Genomic DNA, 27,167 nt, shown 5'->3' with positions numbered 1-27,167 from the left:
AACCTAGTATAGGGCGCAGAGGACAGGATGTTGTCATGGTAACAGAGCCCCTCCCTAGACGCTAAGGTCTTGCGGGCCCTTTAAGAGTGACCTGCTTGGCCACTCCCAATATGGCGGCGTGCCCGTTGGATTCCCCCCACCCCCGGAGTGGCACAAGGGGGGGCAGACCTCCTCATCATGGCGGCGCGGCGGGGCTGTCGCGCTGAGGTCACGTCGGCGCGCCGGGGGGGAGGGGCGGGGCGGCGGGGGGGGGAGCAATTTAAAGGGACAATGTCCCGCGAGCTGTGGAGGCAGCGGCGGCTGCGGAGGCCGTGGCACCGGCACCAAGAGCTGCAGCAGCTGTAGTGACAGCGACGGCCCCATGAAGTAGGGGAGTTCCCAGCCGGAGACTACACCTCCCCGGTGAGGCTCGACCCAGCCCGGGAAGCTCGCTGGCGGGGCGGAGCTGGAAGGGGGAGGGGAGGCCTGGGCCCGGTCCGGCCGGGCGGGACCCCCTGGGGCGGGGGGCGGGGCGGGGCCTGCAGGGGCGGGGCCTGGTCGGGGGCGGGGCTGTACAGGTGGGGGGAGGGGCGGGGGTCTCGAGGCAGGTGTCTCCCCCCCACCTCAGCTCGTCCCGCGGGGTCTCCCGCCCCGAGGTGCACGGGCGAAGGGCGCATCCTGGGGACCCTAGCTTCCCCGCAGGGTGCGTCCGCGCAGCGCCGCCTCTACCTCTGCGACCCCTGCGGGAGGTGGGGTAGAGAACGACCATCTGGACTGGAGCCCCCTCCCCAAGCTGCCAAAGTGCTCCGAAGTTGCCGTCCTGCCCGATCCCCGCCGGCAGTGCCTACCCCAGTGGGCACCCGCAGGTGCTTTCTCCAGGCCTGGGTAGGGACCCCTCCAGCCAAGACTGTCAACCCACCCTGTATAGGCCCCCCGGGAGCACTCAGGCCCCCGAGGGCAACGCCTGCTACCAGGCCTGGAGCTCCGGCCCCGCCCCGGTTGCCTGGGCCCGGCCTCACCACGGTCTCCCAGGGGAGAGCGCCTCATTCCTGCCCTTCACTTTCTGCTCTACCTTGAAGGTATTTATAGGTGGAGAGGACAGCCGCCCTCCTACCCCCAGGGTCCTTATTTCTGAAACAGGAGCCCTATCGGTCCCTTTCATCCTCTGGCTAGAGCAACCAATATCGGTGGAGGATGCACCCAATACTATTGGAAGGTGGCAGGGTGGAGGAGCCCAGGCTTGGTATGCATGACAGATCATGCTGAGGAGAAGGAAAAGGGTTAATGATGGGGTCACTTGAGAGTGTGGAGAGGTTAAGGGGTTAATAACCCTACATTCCTGGGTAGGGAGAAGGGTGTGAATGTTGGGAAAGTGTAGGCGTAATTGATATGGGGCAGCAGAAGTGAAAAAAGTGTAAGAGCAAAGATGGGGGCACTTGAGACGGTACCCTCGTGAGCTAGGAGCATGGAAGTGGCTGGGGTCCTGGAGACTGGAGTCATGGCTGTAGGTTGTGCAGTTACAGGAAAGCTGGGAAGCGGCTGGACAAGGTGAAGCTGTGAGTGAGCGATGGGAGGAAGAGGGAGATGGGGTGGTGAGGGAGGACTGGGGTGACTGACTGGAGGCTGGGCTGGGAAAAGAGACACGGTGACAGTAAAGATGATTGGGTTACAATAGGTGAGAATGGGGCCTCAACACCGCTCACCCCCCCCCCCGTCACTTCAACTGAGAGGTAAACTGAGGCCATAGGACTTGAAGGAGAGGACTGGGGTTTTGAGAGGGGAGACAACAAACAGAATTCTTTCCTTACTCCTCTAATGTCTTCCCTGTCTTTGTCTCCAGGCCCACAGTGTCCTGCTGAATCTGCCAGGTGCTGAGTGAAGGAAGGTCCTCGGCTAGCACCCATGGAGGGGTTACTGGCAGGTGGCCTGGCTGCCCCGGATCGTCCTCGAGGCCCAGAGAGACTGCCTGGCCCAGCTCCAAGAGAGGACATCGAGGGTGGGACTGAGGCTGCTGAGGGGGAAGGTGATATTTTTCGATCTTCTCATTACCTGCCTATCACCAAGGAAAGCCCTGGCGACGTTCTGGATGGCCGAAGTGGCATTTCTGGTAAGAGGGCTCTGTGGCCCTAAAGAAGTATCCCACTTAGTCCCCAAGGCTCAGAGAGAAAGAGAGAGAGAGTCAGGTCGCCCAGCAGGGGCTGAGCTGGGATTGGAGTTGTGCTTGGTGCCCAGAGCATCCTCTGGTGCTCTGCATAGTGCTTTTTATTCTGCCCTCATGAGCTCTTTGCCCTAAGCCCACTTGTTCCTTCTTGCAGTTTTGATGGGGTGTGGATCCTGAGCTTGTGCCCTCTAGTGGTAAGGTAAAGTCTGGGGAGTCAGAGATTCCAGTCACCTCTTTATACCTTGTTCTACCCCATATGAGGCTAGAGCTCACACTGACCTCGCCTCACAATTTGTTGTTCGTTTATTAAACACTGAGCACCTGCTGCGTGCCACTTTCTGTTCTGGGTGCTGGGGAAATAATGAGAAAGAGGCAAGAGTTCCAATCCTCCAGGGGTTGGCAGTCCAGAAGGGGCGTTGGACAAGGAACAAGTGAGCAGATGTCATAAGGGCAGGTGACGGTGGATGCTATGCAGATATTAAACAGGTGCCAGTACCATGCTCGGCAACCTGGGAAAAGCCCCCTGAGAAAGTGGTGTTTGAGGCACAGCTTAGAAGGAACGGTGAGAAGCGTCTGCCTGGTGGTGGGACAGCGAGTACGAAGGCCCTGTAGAGGGGAGGAGCCTGGCATGTTTAAGGACCAAGCAGAAATCTGGTGCGGCTGAAGACTCATAGACTGAGGCATCAGACTTCTCCCTTCATTTCCTTGGTCGGCCCTCAAAAACTTTGCCTTCTAATAACTTCCAGGCACCTCTTTCGTGGTTCCTACATGCCAAAGTCTTTGTGTGTTCAACTCACACCAAACTTAGAACCTTTGCAGGGACAGTGTCATGTTAGGAATGGGAAGTCCAAACACCTGAGGGGCGAAGTTAGTGTACCAGACCTACAGAGTCAGGCGGTAATGTGCCTTTCGTACAGAAGTGGGGATTGCACGTAGACCCTTTGCACACACTCTGCAAAAGCTGTTCCACTGAGCTCTATCCCAGCCATCTTCTCTCATTTTTAAATAACTTCCCTTTCATTCATTTGTTCTGTCTCCTTGTGTTTTGTTTTGTGCGTTGTACACGTTAGGCAAGCAGTCTACCACTGAGCTACGTTTCCATGCCTCGTCTCATTTTTTAAAATTTTATGATTTTTAATGGTACAAATGTCTGCGTGTGGATGTGTGCATGGGATTGCTGGTGCCGGCAGAGGCATTAGATACCAGGAGCAGGAGTCATGGAAACTGCAGAGCTTCCCAGCCTTCTCTTTTTAGGTTTTTTTTGTTATTATTTTATATGTATGGCTGTTTTGTGCACATGTATACCTGAAGCTCTTGTATGCAGCATCTGCAAAGGCCAGAAGAAGGCATCAGATCCACCGCAAATGAAACTACAAACAGTTGTAAACTGCCATGTAGATGCTGGGAATTGAACTCTGGCCCTCTGGAAGAGCGGAAGTGCTCTTAAACACAGAGGCGTCTCTCCAGTCCCTGTTTTTTTGTTTTGTTGCGTTGTTTTGGATTTTTGAGGTAGGCTTTCTCTGTGTTGTCTTCCCTGGCTGACCTGGAACTCACTCTGTAGATCTGGCTTTTTGAACTCAAAGAGCCACCTGCTTCTGCCTCTCTCCCAAGTGCTAGGATTAAAGTTGTGTGTCACCATGCCAGGCTTATTTTTTAGCCTTGGAGTAATTTTTCTTCTTTTCCCTCCTCTTTTCTGTCATTGTTCTTTCTTGCTTTGTGTTTTGTTCTGCTGCTTGCATTGTTAAGTTTGGAACCCAGGGCCTCACAAAGTTAAGTGTGTGCTCCTCTCCCTCTCGGCTGCATCCCCAGAACCCTTTATTTATAGCCTCTCTGTATACTTTTGGAGCACCTTGATCTGCAGCTCTCCTCATGGTACCCAGGTGTTTATGAACCCACCTTTCTAGAGTGAGGTGAAGAAGGGACCCAGCAACAAAGCCCCGTTGTCATGGAGCCCTTCATCTGGGGCAGGGGAGGTAGACGCGAACCAGGAAGTAGTGTGAGGAGGAAACAGCATGACTTCGAGGCAGGCACAAGGGATTGGGACAGAAAGCCCTAGCTTGTGAAGATTTGGAGAGGCTGGCTGGCACCTGCCAGTATGAGACAAGAGGGAGCATGGTGAGTAACAAATCCTCAGAGCTGAGGGCTATCCCTTAGCAGTCCTCTCCTCAGGACCCCGTGAGTACCAGGACTTTACCCCAAGTCATACAGCTAGCCAGGGCAGGGTTGGGGTCTTAACTTTGTGGGAATTCAAGGAATTTTCTGTAGATTCCGGGGAACTAGGCATTTTTCTCCATATAGCAGATGACCCAGGATGGAGAGATGAAGAAAGTAGATAGGTGTGTGTCTTCACCACCCCATACCCACACTGGAGAGCAACCAGGAATTCGTGTGTGCACCTGTTTCACAGCCTAGGTAGGAGGACAGAGAGGCCACCAAGGAGGACTAAGCCTTCTCTTAATGGGTTCCCAGAATAAATGAGAGCACACTTGTGGATGGTGGCACTGAAGCAAAATCATAGCATGGAAGTTAGGGAAAGCCTGGACGTCTGTCCCACTGCCCTCTCGGCCTGCCTGACTCCCCTTCGCAGACTAGGCACTCGCCCTAGGAGTCTTGTGATGTCTATAAATAGGAACAGTCTCTAAGGCTGGTCTTCCATTCTGAAGCCTGGGCATTCCCTCATTCCTGTGCAGCCCTGAGAACCCCTTAAAGACTCCCAGGAGTGGCACCCCCAAACTTCTCTGCCTGGACAAGGAAACACCACTGCCTTGCTCTGTCTTCCATATTGACTAGCGGCTGGGCCCCTGCGTCAAGCCCCATTGCAGTCCCATATACTCTGAGGTAGATTTGCAGGTATAGCAAAGTCTGCGGGATTTACATGTTCCACTCAGATCAGCGAAGAGTCTGGTGCATGCCGACTATTGTCCCTGGGACATGGGACCTGGGAACAAAGAATGTGTCACTTCTGGATTCATGGAGGGAATGAATCAGAGCATGGAGAAAGCAAGCCCGAGGCTACAAGTCTAGCCTCCAGCTTCCACCCCAGGACATCATCAAACCAGCCACTGCAGAATACCTATCTCCTCCTTCCCCCACCGCTGTTTCTCTGGATGGAACTCTTCCTGTGATCTCATTGGCCCCCATCAGTGGCCCCTTGGAGCTGGTTTCATGGCTGTTTGCATTGTACTGACGAAAAAACAGAGGCTTGGAGCCTGAAAGGCCACTTCTGGTCACACTGCTGGGCCTTGCACTTGGAGTTGTCTGACAACAAAGTATAGATTCTTGGCAACTCTGCCAGGCTGCGGGCTGCCTGGCTCAGGGTATAAGTGGCTCATGGACACCCTTTTCTCTCATTTGTAAGCTGTGTCGGGGACCCTACGTGGCAGAAGCCAGTGAGGGATTCTGGCACTGCTAATGACTCAGTTGCATTTGAGGTACCACAGGGATTTCTGGATCTCCTTCAGTGTGGAGGCTTCTGGGCAAAGCCCCCACCTCCAAGCTGTCTCAGATATAGGCCCTGCTTGGTCTCCTTCTTCCAAACTTGCTGCCACTAAAAATAGGAGCCTCACTGGAACTGCTCAAAGAGGCCAGTGTGCCCCCCTGGCTCACAGAATTCTTAGACAACAGCCATTGCGCACAGCCATCAAATCTGGGACACTCAGAATTTCAGAAACAGGACACCTGGGACCCTCAGACCCATATCTCTAGGCTGTGCTGGGACTGGTTATCCACTAATTGGTCACTTTCTCCTGAAAAGCTCTCCTCTGTGACTTGTGTCTAGGACAGACCCTGTTTCTTAGTTCTTTTCCTAGACCCCCCCCATCTTCTCCATACCTCATCATAACCCCTGACCTTACACCCAAGAATATCCCTGCTCCTGGTGGGCCTGCCTCCTTGGTTCTCAAATGGGGACAGTCAGGTCCCACTGGGTAGACTTTGGGGATGTGTGCAGACATTTTCAGTTGGCATGATTGCAGGATAGATAGGAATTACTGTAGAAGCCAGAGGCCTTGTGGATGATCTTACAATGTGCAGGACTGCCTCAGCCCATAAGACCCCCTCCAAGTGTCAAGACTAAGACCACTCTGCTCTAGGATATGCAATTTTTTGTACCCCTGCCCCACTACAACAGCCCTTTTTGTCAGGCTCAGCACTGACTTCTTGACCACTCCTTCCCTCCCATTTTCATTCTTCTATCCCCAGTAGTAGGCTTTCAATTCCCAGGGAAAATTGGACGGTGGGGGATTGGAAGAATCTGTGCCAGTCCTCGCCCTTTCTGGACCATCCTCAAGTTGAGGTCGATCCAGCAATTGCATCTGTCAGGCCCTGGCCAGGGCACAAGTTCCCCCAGCATGTTAACCTTGGCCCAGGCAACTGGCCTAGTCCCTGCTTGGCACGCATGCCGTGTCAGGCAAGCGTGGCAGAGAGAGAGGCACAGGCCAGGATTCCTGCAGTGGCTCCAGGCATCGGCTCTACAGGCGGATAATGGAGAGTTGGCTCTATCTGTGTTGTTGCCGGGTGGTGGGCATTCCCAAGAAGAGCTTCCATTCTAGGATTTAGGGTCCAGAAGGCAGGCGTGAGCCATGTGTGGTTCGAGGCGGCCAGACTCCCCACTCGTTATCTGGCATGTGTTTGTTGAGTACTCGCATGCCAGATGCTGGAATGCTGCCAGGAATGAGCTTCAAATGTCCCAGTTCTCAGGGGTTTATGTGCTTACAACACACTCAGACATGCAGCTATCCAGAGGGAACCTGGTAGTACCTGGGAAAGCTAAGAAATAAATGAAGCAGGTGCCAGGCATGGTGGCACAGGCCTATAATCATAGCACTTAGAAGGCAAGAGGATGAGGATGTAAGGCTAAATTGGGTACATAATGAGTTCTAGACTAACTGGCGCTACGTAGCAGCATTTGTCTCAAGGGAAAAAAAGCTAAGCAAAGGCAGGTATGGTAATTCATGCCTGTCATCCCAGCAGCCAAAAAGCAGAGGCAGGGTATCGTGAGTTTAGAGGCCAGCTGCTCTCAAGAATGACCTGTCTCAGAATCAAAATGAAGACTAGACATAGGGGCACACACCTGTAGTCCCAGCACTTGGGAGATAGAGGTAGACAGATTGGAAATTCAAGGTCATCCTCAGCTACGTATTAAATTTGAGGCCAGCCTGAGCTATATGAGACCCTGTGCCCACTAAATAAATACATAAATAAATAAATAAATAAATAAATAAATAAAACCAAAACCAAACCAACCAACAAATCCAAAAAGTAGTGCATAAATAAATAAATTGGGTTAAAAGAGAGATAATAGCATCTCATTTGAGTGAGCAATTAAAGAAGTACCAACTGCAAAAGCTCTGAAGCTGCTGTGCACTGGTGCACACACCCTTACCCAGCATTTAGTGGACAGAGGCAGAAGGATCTTGATGGGTTTGAGGCCAGCCTGGTCTGTATGGCAAGTTCCAGGACGACCAGGGCAACACAAAGAGACTGTGCCTTTCACACACACACACACAGTTGGAGGAGGGATGGCTAGGGCCAAACAAAGTTAGGACTCAAAGCTTCAAAGGAGTGGGGGTTTGGGAAGAGTTTAATAAGAGCAGAGCAGGAAGCGTCCAGGGAAGGGGAGTTGAAGGAGCTGATGAAGACCCAGACCTCGTATACGTGCCCTTGTTGAGGCAGGTGGGACTCTAAGCTTTTTTCTGTGGCTAGAATGAGAAGCATGTGAGTTTTCCCAGGGTATGACTTTAACACAAAGAAACAAAACCTACCCTGGTTGCTAGTTGTGGGGGAAACCTGGAAGGCAGCAAGCCCCTAGGGTCCTCCAGGAGACCTAAGGGGACTCCTTCAGAGAACCTCCCTTTAGGATACAGAATGCAGAGGTCAAAAGCCTCTGAGGGATAGGGTTGGGGCCTACAGGCCCCTTCTGAAGTACCCCACAAGGCTCTTGGAGCTGAGGTATGGAGGGCCCTGGCCAGGGGAAATCCGGCCCTGGCCAGGGGGACCCCAGCCCCTCAGGGTCTCCCCTCTTTGTTGCAGATGGGCAGCCCCATCCTGGCCTCAGCGAAGCCCTCCCCCGTGCCACCTCCGCCACACATCGGATCAGCAGCTGGTGAGTGCCACGCTGGCCCTGACCTCAGGTAGGGCAAGGGGGCAATCAGGAGTGTCTAGGCTCCATCAAAGCCCTCTGGGGAATGAGAAGGGGACAGGAGGGAATTAAGAGGCCAGGCAGGAGGAGGTGACTCCCCATAGACCAATCCTGGGTATGTGCTATGGCTAGCGGGAGGTGTCATAGCAACGCAGAAGGTCAACTCTCCTTACCCCTGCTAGGAGCCAGGCCAGAGAGGAGCAAGTCTGCAGGTTGAACTCTTAGAATCCAGTTTCTCTGTTAAGTGATGCTTAGATCGATGCCTCTCTGAGCCTCAGTTTTCTTATCTGCAAAATGAAAATTACCTTGCCACAAGATGTTTCACAAATTTGCCTTGGGAACTCAAGGGTCATTGGAAAAGAACAGGAATCAGCTTCGGTGTTAATGGCCACTACTCTGATTCTTGTTTATTTGTGGTAGTAGGGACAAAACTCAGAAGAGGAAGGTCTTACAAACTCAATGCAAGTCCTCTACCATCTATCGCTGAGTTACAGCCTCAGCCTTGCTACTCTTTACTAAAGGGCTCAGTGGGCCTAGTATATAATTACAGTAGTCTCAAGATTAACAACAGGTCTAGAAATGAACAATAGCCATTGTGTTCGGGCTCTCAGTTTTGCCTACTGACTCTTTGCTCCAACCCTGAGAGGTACTTTTAATATTGCATCGCACCAAAGAGCTCGCTGACGTAGCACAATGGCCTCCACGTGGCCTGTCTGTACCACCTGTTTCCCCACCTGTTTCACGGATGTAATCAATCCACTCCCCTGTGAAGGCAGGGTCTTAAAATGAAGGGAATCGTACATCTGTAATCTCGGCACCCATGAGGCACATACTAGAGAATTGGGAATCCAGGATCTTTCTCTGCTATACAGTAAATTCAAGGCCAGAATGGATTATTGAGACGCTCAATGAAAATAGAAATACACATGTGTGACACATCTGTATATGACAGGCACAGTGACACATACATACTATCTCAGGACCTGAGATTTTTAAAGCAGGGCAGTCTTGAGTCCAATACCAGCCTGGGGTACATAATGGGACCCTGTCTAAAACACTAAGCAAGCCCATCCTGGCAATACAGACTTATAATATGTAGCTTTTCCAGAGATTTGAGGGAGGACGAGTTCAAAATCTGTTTCAAAATGTAAGAAGGGAAGGGGCCTAGGTATGTAGTTCTATGGTAGAGTACTTGCCTAACATAAACCAGGTCCTAGGTTTAATTCCCATCACTGGGGGGAAATGAAGAGAGTACTGATCAGGAATACTATGCTAGAAAGTCCCAGAACCAGGTGTGGTGGCTACAGTTTTAATCTCAGCACTTGGGAGGCAGAGGGAAGTGAATCTCTGTGTGTTCAAGGCCAGCATTGTTTACAAAGTAATTATAGGACAACAAGGGTTACACCATGAGACCCTGTTTCAAAAAAAAAAAAAAAATTAAAAACAAAAACAACCCCCCAGAGCCTGATGTGGTAGCCACACCTTTAATCCCAGCACTTTGGAGGCAAAGGCAGGCAGATCTCTGAGTTTTCGTCCCTTCTAATCTACATAATGAGCTCCAGGCTAACCAGGGCTACATAGTGAAACCTTGTTTTCCCCTGGAAAAATCCCATCAGTCCCAAGGCTTACTAGGTATCAGGTGAGGTAAAGTGTTCCCTGATTCCTAAGCACTGGTACCTATCTCTACCCTATATTTTGTTCTGGGGTCACAGCCCCGACTCAAAAGGTTGGCAAGCTTTTAAATAAGCACTTGCTTTGTGTGATAGTTTTCTTTGGTGATAACTGTCAAAAAAAAAAAAAAAAAAAAAAAAGTTCCTTAGACGTTGTATAAGGAAGATAAGATTCCTGACTCTTGAAAATCATCTCCATTTTTAGGATTGGAAAACTGAGGCCCAGAGAACTTTGCTCATCTACTCTGACCTCCCAGCCCTACCTATCTCCCTCCCAGGAAGGTCAGGGTCACTGGAACCATTAGTCACTCCTGACTCTACCCTCCAAGAGGGGAGGAGGTTCATCCTTTGAGCTGTCCTGCCACAAAGTTGACCTTCACCAAATTTGGGGGAGAGATGTGACTAAATCGCCAGTTTGGGGAGGACCAAGACAGAAGCAGCCTGGAGCCCAGGTCAGAGCCTTGGATCCTCCCTGGGGAAAGGTGAGAGTTCACTGTACCACCAGATTTGGGGATACTCTTTTGAGGCTCTATCCCCAACCTGTGGTCTCTGCACATTTCCCCAATGATGCAACAGGGCTGGGCTGTATGGACAGGTCTACCCTAATAGTGGAACCTAGCCTTGTCTCGATACCTCTGGAAAGGCCCACTTGGACTTCTTCACTTTTACCCTATTACTGGAAATCTCTCCACAGTCACCTTTATGCTGGATTTCAAGGAACTAACAGTTCCATTCAGCCTGGGAGTATTTACTCCCTATCACTACCCTAGGGAGGGGAACCAAGGGTCACAGCTAACTTATCCCCATTGGCACTTCCTTGCAGCTACTGGGATGGAGACAGCCTGGACTTTCAGCCGGGCTCCCAATCACCCCATCTTCTGGGTCCCTTCCCTGCATCCCTTGATGTTCAGGGGTCTTGGGAGCATCCCATGGTCCAGGAGGCCAGGGAGGGCACCCCGTCTGAGCAGAGGTTCAAGGACTCAGTTATTGTGAGAACTATGAAACCCTATGCCAAGCTCAAGGGCTCTAGAAAGTTCTTGAACCACCAGGGTGAAGTGAAGTTCTTAGAGAAATATTCTCCAAGACACCACAAATTTGATTGGCTCCAAGATACAGATGAACAGGGGCTCCTGAAGGACACAGGGTTGCACCTGGACCTCCCTTCCCAGCCACCGACAGTCTCTTCCTTCAGGAGAGTAATTGTGCCAGTGGATGACACTCCCCAGACATTGGACATGGAGGTTATGGGTACCAGAGAGGACCTAGAGGACTTTGGGGAGGTGGCCCAGCCTTCTGAGTGGGGTCTCCACACATCAGCCTCAGAAGTGGCCACACAGACCTGGACGGTGAACTCGGAAGCCTCTGTGGAGCGACTGCAGCCCCTCCTGTCCCCAGTCCAGACAGGACCATACCTGTGTGAACTGTTGCAGGAAGTAGCTGGTGGGGTAGACTGCCATGAAGAGGAGGAAGAAGAACCAGCTGTGTTTCCTTGCATCGAGTGCAGCATCTACTTCAAGCACAAGGAGCACCTCCTAGAACACATGAGCCAGCACCGCAGAGCACCGGGCCAGGAGCCCCCAGCTGACCTGGCTCCACTGGCCTGCAGTGAATGCGGCTGGGCCTTCACTGAACCCACTGCCCTGGAACAGCACTGGCAACTGCACCAGGCTTCCCGGGAGAAGATTATTGAAGAGATCCAAAAGCTAAAGCAATTTCCAGGTGATGAGGGCCGGGAGGCACGACTGCAGTGCCCTAAGTGTGTCTTTGGCACCAATTCCTCTAGAGCCTTCATGCAACATGCCAAGCTGCATGTGCGTGAGTCACTGCCCAGCCAGCAGGCCAAGGAACCTTTCAGGGGTGGCAGCCCAGTCTTAGATGTTAGCACCGTCGTCTATCCCTCCTATGGAGACCCCTCAGGCCTCAATACCTGCATTCACTGTGGCTTCACAGCACCTAGCAAGAGTCTGCTCAGGGAGCACATGAGGCTAGTACATGCCCGTGTCCATTGGGAGGAGGATGGAGAGGCCTTTGAGGACCTCACAAGCCAGCCAGGCACTAGCCAGGATGCACATACTCACTTCCCTGACACTGCCACCATGGACCGTTTTAGCAAATCTGAGCCTCTCTTGGCCTCTGTGTGGCAGGAGAACCCTTCTGGATATAACCCTGGCCTAGCCTTTGGTCCAGAGTATCAGCAGCCAGGCATGAGAGAGTTCCCATTGTTAAATTCAGGCCAGCGGTCTCTTGGAAAGCCGGGCTTTCCTTCCCCTATGGCATCTGCTTCCTATTCCATACAGCCCAATAGAAACAAAAGCACTGTCCACCTGCAGAGAATGGAAGACAAGAGTCATCCTTGGAGTGAAGAGGAAGAAGATGAAGATGTAGTGCCGACTTCTGAAGTGGATTTTATTCCTGGAAATGGAGCCTTTCCACCCCCAGCTATCTCTAGCCTCATCCCTCAACCGGCCCTTGAGTTGAAACAGACTTTCCAAGATGCCCTGCAGGCAGTGAGTGCCTCAGAGACTCAGCAGCAGCAGCTCCAAGGAATGGTACCTATTGTTCTGATGGCAAAGCTCAGGCCACAAGTCATAGCTGCAGCCACCCAGACATCCCCAAAGCTGCCACCTGAGGAGCTAGAGCTGAGAAGTACCCACCCCCTGGACTTTCTGCTCCTGGATACACCTTTGGGTGGCTCACTGGGTCTGGACACATTCCTGGAAGGGAATCCAGTCATGGCATTAGAGCATGAAGAGCGGAAATGCCCCTACTGCCCTGATCGCTTCCACAATGGCATCGGGCTGGCCAACCATGTCCGGGGCCACCTGAACCGAGTGGGTGTCAGCTATAATGTTCGGCATTTCATCTCTGCAGAGGAGGTGAAGGCCATTGAACGCAGGTTTTCCTTCCAGAAGAAAAAGAAAAAAGGTAGGGCATCGGCCTTGCTTTGGGAATCCATCTCCCTCTCTCAGTGCTGGGAGTCACAGAGCTGGACAGCAGAGTTCTAAACTTACCCACCCTTATTCCGAATTCTACTGTAGCATCCTGCAGGGTAAAATTTGGGGCCTCCTATCTTGAAACACCTGGGAGCCATGGGCGAGGTCACCACTAAATGTTGGTGGATGTGCAGGGATGTCCCAGTGCCCTGGTCACAATGGTAACTGAAGAGAGGAGTTTGAGCTCAGCAATCAGCCACAGGCAGATAATTCCATTTGAGTCTTCCATGCAATAAATGTGTGTTGAACTGGGTTGTCTCTGTTCTGGGCCCTGAGAAGGCCAGCAGTGACCTAGACAACAGTTGCTCTCTTAGAACTCATGGGCCAAGCACAGTAACAGGACTCCTGGTGGGCTCTAGGGCCTGGGACCACCTATGCAGTGTGAAAAATTCCAGGCAGAGTTTCTGATTCCAGAGGTCTACCTCTAGTTAGAGCACATTGGGTAGTTCTAATACTCGGGAGTTCACAGCCCACTTGGGGAAGGTGTTAATATGGTGTTTGAGTGAACGGGAGTGCATGGGGGGGAGGTAGAGTGTGGGGATAAGTGGTAGACAGCCAGGAAACTGGGCAGTTATGGCATCAAGTGACCAAATCTGAGAGAGGAAACCCTAACTTGAGGGCTCAGAGCAGACTCCCAGATGTGAGGATCCCGTTCTCCGTTTGTCCATTTCTTCATCTAACCTACGTTTAGTTTATAATATGGGAGTAATGTCAGGAAAAAACAGACAAGGAGAGGGCATCTATGTAATACTCTCATATTGCTAATCCAGAAAAGCTTGTTCTAGAAGATGTTCCTAATGCTGCCTGATATGCAAGTGGGCAGTCAGGCTTTCTGGAGTGTCTGGTTTAGAGAGGGTACACAAGCTGAGAGTTTCTGATCAGGCAGAAGCATCAACAACAGGAGGGAAGTCAGTCATTCCAGGGTGATCTCTAGAGCAGGAGAAGTCCTGGGAAGGAGGCAGAGCTGGGGTGGAGAGCGGCTCCCCTCGCCACTACCCCAACCCAGGAAGTCTGTGTCTTCTTTCTGCAGTGGCTAACTTCGACCCGGGCACCTTTAGCCTGATGCGATGTGACTTCTGTGGGGCTGGTTTTGATACTCGGGCTGGCCTCTCCAGTCATGCTCGGGCCCACCTTCGTGACTTTGGCATCACCAACTGGGAGCTTACCATCTCACCCATCAACATCCTGCAGGAGCTGCTGGCTACCTCAGCAGCTGAGTTGCCCCCAAGTCCCCTGGGCCGTGAGCCTGGTGGGCCACCTGGAAGCTTCCTGACTTCACGGCGGCCACGCTTACCTCTCACCATGCCCTTCCCACCTACCTGGGCGGAGGAACCTGGGCCAATCTACGGAGATGGTAAGGGAAGGAAACAGGTCAGGCTCCTACCCTTCCCCAGGGGTTCAGAGGGCTGGGTGGGTAAGTTGAAGGTGGCCACTCTGCTTTCCTGGAAGCTTTTCATCTGCTTGTAACCCCAGCACTCAAGGCTTAGGCAAGACGATCAGGGTCAGCCTGGGCTGCATAGCAAATTCCAGGCGTGAGCTAAGCTGGCCCTGAATGGCTTGCCCAAAGCTATTAAGGTGTCTGTTTTCATCGTATCTGTTTTACAAAGGAGGAATCTGAGGCACAGAGAACTTAATTTACCTGCCCCCAAATTATATAGCCAGAGAGAGATAAACCTTGCAGTCTAGGTAGTTGGGTAGCAAATTCTTTGTTCTGAAACTATTTCCTATGTGGAATACCATGTCCTGTAGAACTTCGTGAGATGTCTGTAATAGTCTAACAATCTGTACTGGTCTCGAGAGTCACCACTGGGTACATATGCCCATTGAGCACTTAAAGTATGGCTAGTATGGGTTACTTGTCATCTACTGTAGTGAACAGTGCAGATCTAGAATCCGGACTCTGGGGATGTGGCTAAGTGACAGCGTACATGCTTATCATAAGCAAAATCCACAATTCGGTTCCCAGCACTCACTACAAAAAGAGTAGAATCCAGACTCTTGATTCAACCATTTTACCCAGCAACCTTGACAAACTCCTCCCATACTCAAGCAATTGGATGTACTATAGTTTTAACCTCTGTCATCTCAGATATGCGGGGGGCGGGGGGGGGGGGAACCAAACCAAACCAAAAGCCAGTAGTCCTGTAGGGCAAAGGTTTATCTCTGGGCTCATGCATGTTGAACACACGTTTTTGCCACTGAGCTATGTTCCTAGCCTTAGGGTTGTAGAGCACTCATCCTACAGTCAAAGAAACTGTGGATTATTTGCTTTTTCCCAGCCACACATAGGAGTTGGACTTCTGAGCGTCTTATTCATAGTGTCTGGAAATCTAGAATCGATATTTGGTATTAGACTGCAGGGTGGGCACATCAGAATTAGAGGGAGAGTGAAGGACCCGACCTCTAAATCAGCTGGGCAGAGTCGTGCCCACTTTTAAGTCCAGCACCCAGGAGACAAAGACAGCCAGTCTGCGTAGTATGTCCTAAGACAGCCAGGGTTATGGGAAGAGAGCCTGTCTCAAGAAACAAAAGTAGGAGGGGGACACAGTTGAATGAAATTCAAATTCCTTGGCTCTGAGGAATGAAACACATCTAAACCGGGAGAACTGACGCGAGCTTACTGGGGCTGGGCTTTCTTCTACGGTTGCTCTACCTACAGTTTTCAGGCTCAGGTCTGCATGTATATTTTAGACTTGGCTGGACCCATCCCATCTGTAAGCCAGGTGAAGGCACTTGAGAAATTTCAAAGGACAGGGTGAAGATGTCAAAAGTCCATCTCTTTCTTAAAGAGGAAACTGAGGCACAGACAGGTTGGTGGCTGGCAGAAGCCACATCAGAGAGACACAGAGAAATAGGACATGAGGCTTCTTGCCTTTAGTAAGTGATTGCTCACCAAGGACTCAGCTTTCCCACCTAATTTGGCTTATAATGTCTCAGGCATGGTGGAAGGCAGAGCCAGCTCTTAGGGTGTCTAGGTCTGTAGAGAGTAGTCTGTGAAAGCTCCCGTCCTGACCCCCTTTTTTCCTGTGTTGTCCCAGCACCGGCCTGTATACCATGCTCACGTTTCTTCTCTGTCATCAGGGCCAGACACTCCCAAGGAGGTGAGAGGAAGTAGAGTTAGCTCTCTGCATTGGCTTTGTCTAGAGAAGGAGAGAGGCATTTGTGAATGACCTCTTCAGAGAACACAGGGAGATGGGGGGGTGTTACAGAGTAGCTGAAATGATCCTAAAAGGCTTTGCAGAGTAATGGTATCCCAAATACGGGTCAGGATGGGGCATTGGCCCTGGGTGGCAGTTTTTTTGTTAAGGTTCTTCCTTTTTTTTCCCCAAGTGAGCCAGAAGGGAAAGGCACTAAATTGGGGGCGCAGCACCGGTTAAATTCTGGCCCCACCTATCTGTCAAGGAACAACTGGACACAAACTAGTTTGGTAGTTTGAAGTTGGGGCAGGAGGAGTGAATTGGTACTAGAAGCATAGGTGAGGAGGGACCAAGTTTCTTGGATTTCGGGACAGCACTGAGAACAGGTTGATAATACAAGGGTGATGTGAGGCTGGGGTAGGATCACCATAGTGGAGAATCTAGCGTTTTTCAGGATTATTGTAGAAGCTTTGCCTACCTGGCAAGAGAGGCTTACAGAAAAAAAAGAGTGGAACAGCGTCTCAAGGCAGGTCCTAGCACTACTGTCAGGATTGTAATTCTGAATGCTTGTATTGAGGTGAACGTGTGTCTGGAGGGTTCCGTTTCTAGCTGTAGAGATGAGTATATATGCTGGAGTGTGGCGGCTGCTAGAGGCGGATGGCTGCTTGGCTCCGGGCAGCTCCCGGGAGCCTGGAAGTGGAATCCTCAGTGCCTAGAGCATTTCGCTCGAGGCGCTCGGCGTTCATCAGGTCGCCCTGGGTGCGCCCGGAGGGGCGGAGCAGAGCACGCTCCGAGGTCGCGGCGCGCGGCGCTCCGTTGCTCTCGCCTGAGGCGGCCGCCCCGCGTGCGCCGGAGCCAAGATGGCCGCCTCCACCGCCCAGTGCCGAGTGACAAAAGCGGAGAGCAAGGCGGCGGCGGGGCCGCGCGCGGGGGGTGCCCGGGAGCGCGCGCCCACGGGGGCGTCCTCGCCAGGCCCCCCGAGTCCAGGACCGGTGGTTCTCCCGGCGCCGCCGCCGCCTCCACTCCCACCGCCGCCTCCACCGCCGTCGCGGGACGGGCCCAAGGCCGAGCCGGAGCCGGGGCCCGCGCCCGCTCCTGCTCCTGGTAAGAGTTGGCTGAGGGGAGGGTCCCGGGAGGGGAAAGTCGGCGTCCCTCCCAAGTGTGCCGTCGCCACCCTCAACACCCGCCGTCCGATCTCTGTGGCACCCCCACTCCCCCCCACCTTAGGCGCTCGGGCCCTGGGCCTCCCTCAGCCTCCTGGAGGGTCCCAGGCTTCGGAAACACTCTGCAGCCGCTCCTCGGGACTCTCGCCGGTTCTGACAGAAGTCCCCTGCCTCTTTTGGAGTCTCAGAAGCTCCCAGTTGTCACGGTTCCGATCCCCTCGGTGTTGGAAAGCCACTTTTGGCCCTGCCCCATCTGACAGACGCGCCCACTTCCACCTGGAGACTTTGACAAAGTACTCTGTGTCATGATCTCGGTAGCCTCCTGTCCTGTCTTCTTGCCTCTGTGGGACTCAGTTTGAGCCAGGAGCGACCTACCTTAGTCCCTTGCCCTATTGCTTTGTCCTGGTCGTCTCCGAAGTCCATCTGACACACGGTTCTTTCATCCTCAACTCTTGTTTAGAATTCTGCCTCATTACCTCCTACTATCCCCCCATCCCTGACCCTTTTTTAATGAAAACTCAGACTAAGAAAATCACCCTTGATTCCTTCTCCCTACATATCTCTTACTGGAGGAGTCTTACTCGATGGATGGAAGCTCAAGAAACTTCGTGCAAACTTCTGTCATTCCTACTCTTCCTGTCCCCAAGTTGGTCCAGGGTCCAGGTTCTTACCTTGGCCAGTACAGGGCTTGCTATTGTCTTTGAAGCTCCAGCGCCCTTGTCTGGTAGAGATTTTCCCCTCCCTGACCTCAGCTTCTTGCTTCTTGTCTCTCTGGCCTCCAGACTCTAGTCTCTGACTCTCTCTCTCTCTTTTTTTTTTAACTGTTCCCACTTTCACCCCCTTATAAGTTCTACCCAGAGAGTCATTTTTGTCTTAAAATTTCCTCTCATGAAGATTCTCAGCTCAAATTTGCAATGTGTTCTCAGACCAGTGAACCTTCTACTGGACTGAAACTACTGTTTGTCTTTCCTGTCATTGGACAATCTCAGTGCCCCTGCATTGGGCTTCCTCAAGGGTTTATGGGTGCAGCCTCAGCTCTCATGGAATGAATGGCTTCCAGAAGCGAGAGCAGATGCCAAGGATGAGGAAGAAGTACTGTTCTTTCAGTCTCCTTCTTGGGGTGGACAGCCTGACTCATGATTGGGCTGAGCCTGTCTCCTCCACCCCACAGGCCTGTGTTCTGAGGAAAACACAATGGTGGCCATGGACTTGGGGTCTCCCTTACTCCCAAAGAAGAGCCTGCCTGTCTCTGGGACCCTGGAGCAGGTGGCCAGTCGGCTGAGCAGCAAAGTGGCCGCAGAGGTTCCTCATGGCAGCAAGCAGGAGCTGCCAGACCTCAAGGGTGAGTGGCCAGGGTAGTCATGATCACAGAAGCACCTTTTGGACTAACATGGGTTGGCACTCATCTGCCTTATAGTTCCTTAAGGCACCAAGGAGATAGCTACTCAGCTACCTTCTGCATTGAGTTTCTATAGCTTTGCCATATGCATGGCCTTCGGCTACTACCTTACTGGATGAATATCCAGTGAAGCAGTGGGCAAAGTAGGCAAGAGATCACAAACCTAGGTCATTTGCTTTTATGCGTTTCATATTTGTGTTTCTATAGACTACACGGTTCTTAAGCATAATGCTAGCTCCTAGGCATATTGAGAGCAAAACCAGTCAGCCTTTGCATCATTATAGTCAGGCAGGAAGGCTAAGAAGTCGATGGGGATGGGGCCAGCACTGTTACTAAGACCTTTCTGATTTAGCCTTTGATGTTTTGTTAGTTGCAGAGAGTAGGCTGGGTGTTAGCTCCATATGTGATGTATGCATACACACATACACACACATTTGTGTAAATATATTGTCAGGGCACCCTGTTGTGGGTCTGAAAGGCATACCCAATGGCTGGACCACAGAGAGTGTAGCCTCCTATTGTGTGCTCTTGGGCACAACTATTCTCTTCTCTGAGCCTCAGTTTCCTTACTTCCAGACCAGAAATACTAACATCCCCCCCGCCCCCAATTTGGAATGGTTGTCAGCATCAAAGGGATTTGGCAGAAACAAAACACTTATTTTCACCTGGGTAATGGGAGGAGAATGGGTTAGCTATACCCCAAAGGCCTCATAGCCTTCCATCCTAGCCTCCATCTCATCCTCCAGCCCAGAGCCTGACCACCTGTGAGGTCTGCGGTGCCTGCTTTGAGACACGAAAGGGCCTGTCCAGCCACGCACGTTCACATCTGCGGCAGCTTGGGGTCGCAGAGTCTGAAAGCAGTGGTGCTCCCATCGACCTCCTCTACGAGCTGGTGAAACAGAAGGGCCTGCCTGATGCTCCCCTTGGGCTGCCCCCTAGCCTGACCAAGAAGTCCAACTCACCAAAGGAGTTCGTTGCTGGGGCTGCCAGGCCTGGCCTACTCACCCTGGCTAAACCTATGGATGCCCCTGCTGTCAACAAAGCCATCAAATCACCTCCTGGCTTCTCAGCCAAGGGCCTGACCCACCCATCCAGCTCTCCACTCCTCAAGAAGGCCCCACTGACTCTGGCAGGATCCCCTACACCCAAGAATCCTGAGGACAAGAGCCCCCAGCTGTCCCTGAGTCCCCGGCCAACTTCCCCAAAGGCACAATGGCCCCAGTCTGAGGATGAGGGGCCGCTGAATCTCAGTGAGTTTGGGTACTGGGAGCTGAGGGGGGTGCTGGGATGTATGTGGGCCTCAGATGAAGAGGACCCAGGATAGGAACTGAGACCTGTAGTTTCCAGATCCTAGGTCATCCAGGCCAGTGCTAGTTGAGACACTCACTATGTCTCCTATTGGGCTGTCCTGTGATGATCATTTTTTTCTTCATTCTGGTGATCTTCTCCTGGAGGTCTGCTACAGATCTGAGCCTTCAGGGGCCTACTTGCCACTTGAGAAGAGCTCTTGTCCTTCTCTGGACTGATGGTAGGGTGGTAAAAGTAACAAGGGTGCCTGTGAACCTGGATTTCCCAGTGGGAGTCTGGGATATCTTGGACCATACAGGTACATGGATAGACAGGTTACCAGACAGAAATTCCTTACATGGGTCCCTTTTATCATGTTTCCTAGCCATCTGTGCTAAGGCGTCTCTGTTTGAGACCCTCCATCATGGTTGCCTTGCACTTGGCAAGTAGAGTCTGGAAAGAAGCCCTCCAAGTTCATTAGTCAGGTTTCTATAGGTATCCATTATGCTTTCCTACACGTTGGCAGGCATTAAACCTGATGACACCTGTGTTTCCTGGCAGACACTTGAATCTGCTGTGGGTTTAGGGTAGGGGTCCTTGGTAGTCTTGTGGCTCCCCCTGCTCTTCACCTTCCATCTTCCTCTGAAGTTCCCAGGGGAAGAGGGCCTGGCAGCATTAGGATTTGACATAGAAGTCCATCCTTAAGCTCCCCACCTTTACTTGATGCCAATGGGCTAGGCAAGGAATAGGCTGTCCTGCTACCTGAAATCTACAACAAAACCAAAAACCTGTCTAAAGTATGAAGTTTGGATTCCCAACCACCTGAGTAGCTGAAAATCACAGCAGACCCTCCTGCCTTCATCCCCTAGGGCCGACCAAGGTGGCGGCCGTGAACCCCCTCCCCCTGTGTTTTGTCTCCGCAGCTTTAGATAGTGACGGGGGCAGAGAGCTGGACTGCCAGCTGTGTGGTGCCTGGTTTGAGACCCGCAAGGGCCTGTCCAGCCACGCCCGTGCCCACCTGCGCCACCTGGGCGTCAGCGACCCGGATGCCAAGGGATCCCCCATAGACGTGCTCCACGGGCTCATCAGGAGGGACGGCATCCAGATTCGCCTCCCACCCGGGCGGGGAGCCCTGGCCCAGCTGGGGCGGCCTCCTTCTGCCTCCACAGCCCTCTCCTTGCTCCCTCCCCCACCGCCGGCCAAGAAGGCCAAGCTGAAGGCCTCGGGTATGGCCAGTCCCTGGGGGAAGCAGGATCTCTCGGCTGCCGGCATTTTCTGGGCCTCTGATGTGGAGCCATCTCCTCTCAACCTCTGTAGGTTCTCACTTCAGCTGCCCTTCCTCCCTGTGGGCCCTGGAGCCCCTCCCTGTCGGGTCATGGCCCCCTCCCTACTCCCTCCCTGTTGTAGTAGGGAGTAGACAGGGGCCCTTGGCAGTGGGCTGGCTCAACCCAGAGATTTTGTTGGCAGTGGGCTGCTGGTACCTCGCTCTTGGCCTTGACCCTGCCTGATAATGAAGGCCAAGGAGAAGGTCCTGCCTTTTGGTGTGGAAGGTGTCCCAGGTCTAGATAGTATGTGGCACCTAGGCTGGCTTCGTCCTGTCTCCTACCCTGTTCTTACTGGGACTCATCAAGCTGTGGAGTATCAATACTGCTCTGTACCAGGACAGAGGTCTTATTAGCTCTCCAGAGCATCTCCTGTACCTTGCCTTTACCCGGTGTCTGACCCCCACCCCTCAGCTCCCTCACTTGCACCTGCCATCCACTACCTCCCTAGTTTATGGACACATCGCCGCCCATACCTAGCTGTCCAGGATACTCCAACAGGTGACTATCCAGATGATGTCCATAATTATAACTGACACTTTTTCTTCCTGCTACAGCTTCAGGCCCAGAGCCAACAAGAGATATCCGCTGTGAGTTCTGTGGTGAGTTCTTTGAGAACAGAAAGGGCCTGTCTAGCCATGCGCGCTCCCACCTGCGCCAGATGGGTGTGACTGAGTGGTATGTGAATGGCTCCCCCATCGACACACTGCGGGAGATCCTGAAGAGACGGACCCAATCCAGGCCAGGTGGACACCTCCACCCACCAGGTCCTAGCCCAAAAGCCCTGGCCAAGGTGGTGGGCAGTGGAGGGCCTGGCAGCTCACTAGAAGCCCGAAGTCCTTCAGATCTTCATATCTCACCTTTGGCCAAGAAGTTGCCACTACCACCAGGCAGTCCCCTGGGCCACTCACCGACTGCTTCTCCTCCTCCTACGGCCCGGAAGATGTTCTCAGGCCTTGCTACACCCTCCCTGCCCAAGAAACTGAAGCCTGAACATATGAGAGTGGAGATCAAGAGGGAGATGCTGCCAGGGGCCCTTCATGGGGAGCCGCACCCATCTGAGGGTCCCTGGGGCGCGCCTCGAGAAGATTTGGCACCCTTGAACTTGTGTAAGTGTGACCCTGTGTGGGGTAGGTAGGTAGAACCGTTGGCTGGTGCTGCTCCTTGTACCCTCTTAGCAGTTTCCATAGGTCACAGGACTGAAATGGAAGACAAACAAGTTCAGAGAACACAGAACTTCCTGTGTATGTTCCTGTACCCAAGCTGCAGCTTGTTTCTCTGTTATTCATGCAGAGTAGCAGAATTATATATTTATGTTTATATGCCCTCTTTTGCCAGTAAGTTGTGGCTGCCAACCATATTCCTAGGAGGAATAGCTGCAAGGATCCACTAGTGAAGTCTTACTGGAAGGAATAGAGGGATGGCAGGGATGGCATTCAAGTATTTGAACTGTGCTAACATTCCTGGTAGTTGAATGCTGACATTTGAGTCAAGATCTCTGTAGTAAGTAGTAAGTGAGTTGGGCAAGTTTTAGAAGTTGGAGATCAGCATAATCCATGTCTGGTGTCCATACGGTTCTCTTGAGAACTAAGTGTGATGAAGTACTTAACATGATGCCTGGTTACAAAAGCTCCTTGTAGCATAGTTGCTATCATGTCACTGTCACTTGCTTTCCTGGCACTCTGTCACTCTGGTCATTCTTGGTATACTCTAAGCAAACTTGGCCAAGGCTTCACCTCAGAGCTCACCTGACAGCTCCCTGCCATATGCTCCAAACCCTTTTGATTTTACACCTCAGAAATGTTGGGAGATATGGTTTTCATCCCCCATCTTGCAGAGAAGGAAACTGAGGCTCAGAGAGAGGATGTAGCTTCCCAGTCTTACTCAGGGAGACCATGTAAAGCCAACTAGAATTTAAGGTAACAAGACACATAGAAGGGATGGATGTATAAGATGTCCCTAAAGGCCCAGGTGAAGGAGCCGTTCACTGGGGTCTGGAGGGAGGGGCCTCATGGATAGGGACATCCAGAAGTCTGGCACTGTCTTGGGTCTTGAGCTTTGAGGCTTCTTCCTACCCATAGCCAGTGCCTCCTTTCTCCTTCCCCTCCACCCCCTGACCCCTTGCAGCATCTCGGGCAGAACCAGTGCGTGACATCCGGTGCGAGTTCTGTGGTGAGTTCTTTGAGAATCGTAAAGGCCTATCCAGCCATGCGCGCTCCCACCTGCGCCAGATGGGTGTGACTGAATGGTCTGTCAATGGCTCCCCCATCGACACACTTCGGGAGATCCTGAAGAAGAAGTCCAAGCTGTGCCTCATCAAAAAAGAGCCTCCAGCTGGAGACCTGGCTCCTGCCCTCACTGAAGATGGCTCTCCCACAGCAGCTCCTGGGGCCATGCATTCCCCACTGCCTCTGTCACCCCTGGCTAACCGGCCAGGAAAACCAGGAGCTGGGCCAACCCAGGTTCCCCGGGAGCTCAGCCTGTCACCCATCACAGGGTCCAAGCCCTCAGCTACCAGCTACCTGGGCCCAGTGGCAACCAAGCGGCCCCTCCAGGAGGACCGATTCCTCCCAGCAGAGGTCAAGGCCAAGACCTACATCCAGACTGAACTGCCCTTCAAGACAAAGACTCTCCATGAGAAGACCTCTCACTCCTGTAAGCAGTGGGTGGTAGGGTCTTGGGATGGCATTTGTCAGGGCAAGCAGGGCCCCTGAGGCAAGGTCCCTGTGGGAGGTGGGATTAGCTCCTGACCTTGCTTAGGCTACCTGGGTTTTCCTGCACTCTTAGAATAGCAACCTCCTTTATCTGCAGCCACCGAGGCCTGCTGTGAGCTCTGTGGCCTTTACTTTGAAAATCGAAAAGCCCTAGCCAGCCATGCCAGGGCACATCTGCGGCAGTTTGGTGTGACAGAGTGGTGTGTCAACGGCTCTCCCATCGAGACCCTGAGTGAGTGGATCAAACACCGGCCTCAGAAAGTGGGCGCCTACCGAAGCTACATCCAGGGTGGCCGCCCCTTTACCAAGAAGTTCCGCAGTGCTGGCCATGGCCGTGACAGTGACAAGCGGCCACCCCTGGGGCTGGCACCTGGGGGCCTGTCCCTGGTTGGCCGAAGTGCTGGGGGGGAACCAGGGCCTGAAGCTGGCAGGGCAGCTGACAGTGGCGAACGACCTCTGGCAACCAGCCCACCTGGGACCGTGAAGTCAGAGGAGCATCAACGGCAGAATATCAACAGTGAGTGCTGGTGGAGGAGGGTTGGGAGGAGCTTAGCTAGCTACCACACCTCAGTTGCTTAATCCCCTCACTTTATCAGTGTGCCATTCTATCAGAACAGTCTTAAGTCCCTCTGCCCTTTGTGCTCACTGAAAGCTGGGGTGTCTCCTAGCCCTCCTTTTACATCACCTCTCACTCTGTCCGTTAGAATTTGAACGCAGACAAGCCCGCCCCTCAGATGTCTCTGCAGCTCGGGGTGGTGAGGAAGCCAATGACCTGCAACAGAAGCTGGAAGAAGTGCGGCAACCCCCACCCCGAGTCCGGCCAGTCCCCTCCCTGGTGCCTCGGCCCCCCCAAACGTCACTGGTCAAGTTTGTGGGCAACCTCTATACCCTCAAGTGCAGGTATGCTAACACCTAGTATAGCCTTGGCTATTAGAAGCCCAAAAATGAGTTAGTCTCTGTGGTTTGGGAAGTGGGGTCTCATAGGCTGTTTTGAGGTACATAGCAGTGCCCAGGTTAAAGGCTTCTTACTGGCAGTGGAACTTCAGAGTATCCGGCTGATATTAGGAACTTTCTAGCTAGTCAGACCTGAGTTCAGTTCTAGCAATGACACTTGACAGCTTAGTAACATCACACAAGAGCCTTTCTGCTCCTGCCACTTTGTTTGTTTACCTTGAAAAAGAATTTAGCATGATGTGGTGGTGTACACCTTTAATCCTAGCAGTCAGGAAGCAGAGGCAGGCATATCTGTCTGAGATCAAGGTCAGCCCAGGCTAACTAGGGCTACAAGGTGAAACTCTATCTTAAAAAAAACATTTCATACAGACGTGATTGATAGAGTTGTTGCGTTGCGAGGACTGAATTTAATAGCAAAGCCCTGAAAACCTTGCTGACACTTAGTAAGGACTCAATCATTTTTCTGCTAAGGAAAAAAATTCTCAATTAATTCTTTTGAAAGTATACATGCACAGACATAACACACATGCATATATACACACACACATACAAACATATCACATGCTAGGATACAGGGGCTTTAGAAACCTGAGGTAACTCAGCTCTAGCTATATAATACGGGCCAAGTCAAAAATAGCGTCCATGTTGACTGATGGTTCAGGCCTGCCGTCGTAGCATTGAAAGCTCAGACAAGATTGCCACCTGTATAAATCCAGCTTAAACTACGGAGTTGGAGACCATGTCTCCTAAAAACCCAAGGGGAAAAAAGTAGAATTGCAGCTCTTGCTCTGGAGCAGTAGAGGCTGTAGACCTCTGCTCATTGGAGCCTAGCTTAGAGAGAGGAAGGATGGTTAGACAGGCTTTGCTTATGTCCACCGCCCTCTCGGAGCACACATGTCAGATGGCAAGGCACTTGGAGAATCCGCTGCTTATGTAGCATGGAGATTTCATGCCCAGGAGATCCTGCCATGACTCCACAATAGTAGAGATGGCTGTTCGTTGGGGACACTTCTTCCCTTGAGTCCTTGTCTTAACATGGATTCTGAGTAGTGGTGGGTGTGCCTAAGCACTGGGACTAGACTGTACTTCTGCCTTTCCTCAAAGCATTGGCCATTTCTTTCTCCATTTTCCTGTGCAGGTTCTGTGAAGTGGAATTCCAGGGCCCACTCTCTATCCAGGAAGAGTGGGTACGACATTTACAGCGGCACATCTTGGAGATGAACTTCTCCAAAGCAGACCCTCCGCCTGAGGAGCCCCAGGCCCCACAGGCACAGACAACAGCTGTAGAGGCACCCTAACACATAAGCATTCCGGATCCCCTTTTGTGCCACCCTTCCCCTCCCATTTCTCCTCTGTCCTCTCCCCCTTTTCCCTCTTTCTTTTCCACTTCCAAAGGAGCAAGCCAAAACCTCAAACCGGCGCCTCTTGGGGCCGGGCACACTACAACCTGGGCACTGGGAGCCAGCTAGCTACCCTTCCCCCAGCTTAAGGACTCTGGGGCCACAAGGGTATCCTCCTTGAGCTTACCTGGTTGGTCCAGCAGGGGCAGTAGTCAGGCCCTTGGTGGTGGCCAATCTGGTTGCAGGGGAGAACAGCACTTCCCTTTGTCTAGCAACCAGGCAGGGCTATGTCTGCCATCCGTGGCCATTTGCAAAGACCCCAAAGACTCCTGTTCCCTCTTGCCCCCACCAATATCTATTCTCACGCACAGGCAAACACACATGCACATGCACCTCGTGAGACCTGGGATCTGCCCTAGCCCCCTCAGTTCCCAAGTCAAACGACCACATCATGCCACGGTGCTTGCTCAGGGGAACCCATGCTCCCTCTGCTATCCCACTAGGGCTTGGGAGCTCCCACTGAGCCCACAATGCCACGGAAATCCTTGTTGGCTGCCCCCCCCCCCCAGGGGCCTTCCTAGCTTGGAAGGCCTCAAAGCTGACAGCTGCCTCCTGCCATGTCAGAGCCTCAGGGGCTCCAGGGCTGGGAGGGTAGAGTGAGGGGTGGGACTCTCCTCCCCCACCCCTGCCACCCTCCCCCTTTTCACTGTTGCTTTCTATGTATAGCTCCCTAGATCTTTCACTTTTTTAAAAAATGCGTTTTGTGTAGAGAATAAGGAACGTGGATCTTTTTATTTTGCAATCCTGGGCCAGCTAGATACCGGGAGCTAATTGACCTTTTAACCTTTTCAGTGGCCATCTTTTGGTTATCAATGTACCTAGAAATATGTAAATTAGATTAAATTTCTC

The 27,167-nt window shown here is 52.3% G+C and overlaps 1 protein-coding gene across 12 annotated transcripts; it reads left to right on the top strand.

Annotated features, from left to right (window-relative positions):
* Positions 1 to 364: 364 nt before the first annotated feature.
* WIZ (WIZ zinc finger) lies at positions 365 to 27,167 on the top strand (the record flags this gene model as incomplete). Of its 12 annotated transcripts, XM_080935806.1 has the most annotated exons (13): positions 748 to 1,058; positions 1,820 to 2,086; positions 8,171 to 8,243; positions 10,773 to 12,874; positions 13,973 to 14,296; positions 18,414 to 18,584; positions 19,388 to 19,891; positions 20,852 to 21,241; positions 21,808 to 22,359; positions 23,378 to 23,905; positions 24,062 to 24,481; positions 24,669 to 24,864; positions 26,057 to 27,167. In XM_080935806.1, 12 exons carry the CDS (start codon positions 1,882 to 1,884, stop codon positions 26,214 to 26,216), a joined length of 5,625 nt encoding a protein of 1,874 aa, XP_080791932.1. In that variant the 3' UTR covers positions 26,217 to 27,167. The 12 variants fall into 12 exon arrangements, with proteins under 12 accessions (XP_080791926.1, XP_080791932.1, XP_080791922.1 ...); XM_080935800.1 differs by lacking the exons at positions 748 to 1,058; positions 8,171 to 8,243; positions 10,773 to 12,874 and adding an exon at positions 365 to 402; XM_080935796.1 differs by lacking the exons at positions 8,171 to 8,243; positions 10,773 to 12,874.

The sequence above is a fragment of the Micromys minutus genome (genome assembly GCF_963924665.1).
Source record: "Micromys minutus genome assembly, chromosome: 22".
In the NCBI taxonomy this organism is placed as follows: domain Eukaryota; kingdom Metazoa; phylum Chordata; class Mammalia; order Rodentia; family Muridae; genus Micromys; species Micromys minutus.
Note: the sequence above shows the minus strand (reverse complement) of the source record. Positions and strands in the feature narration are given on the sequence as shown.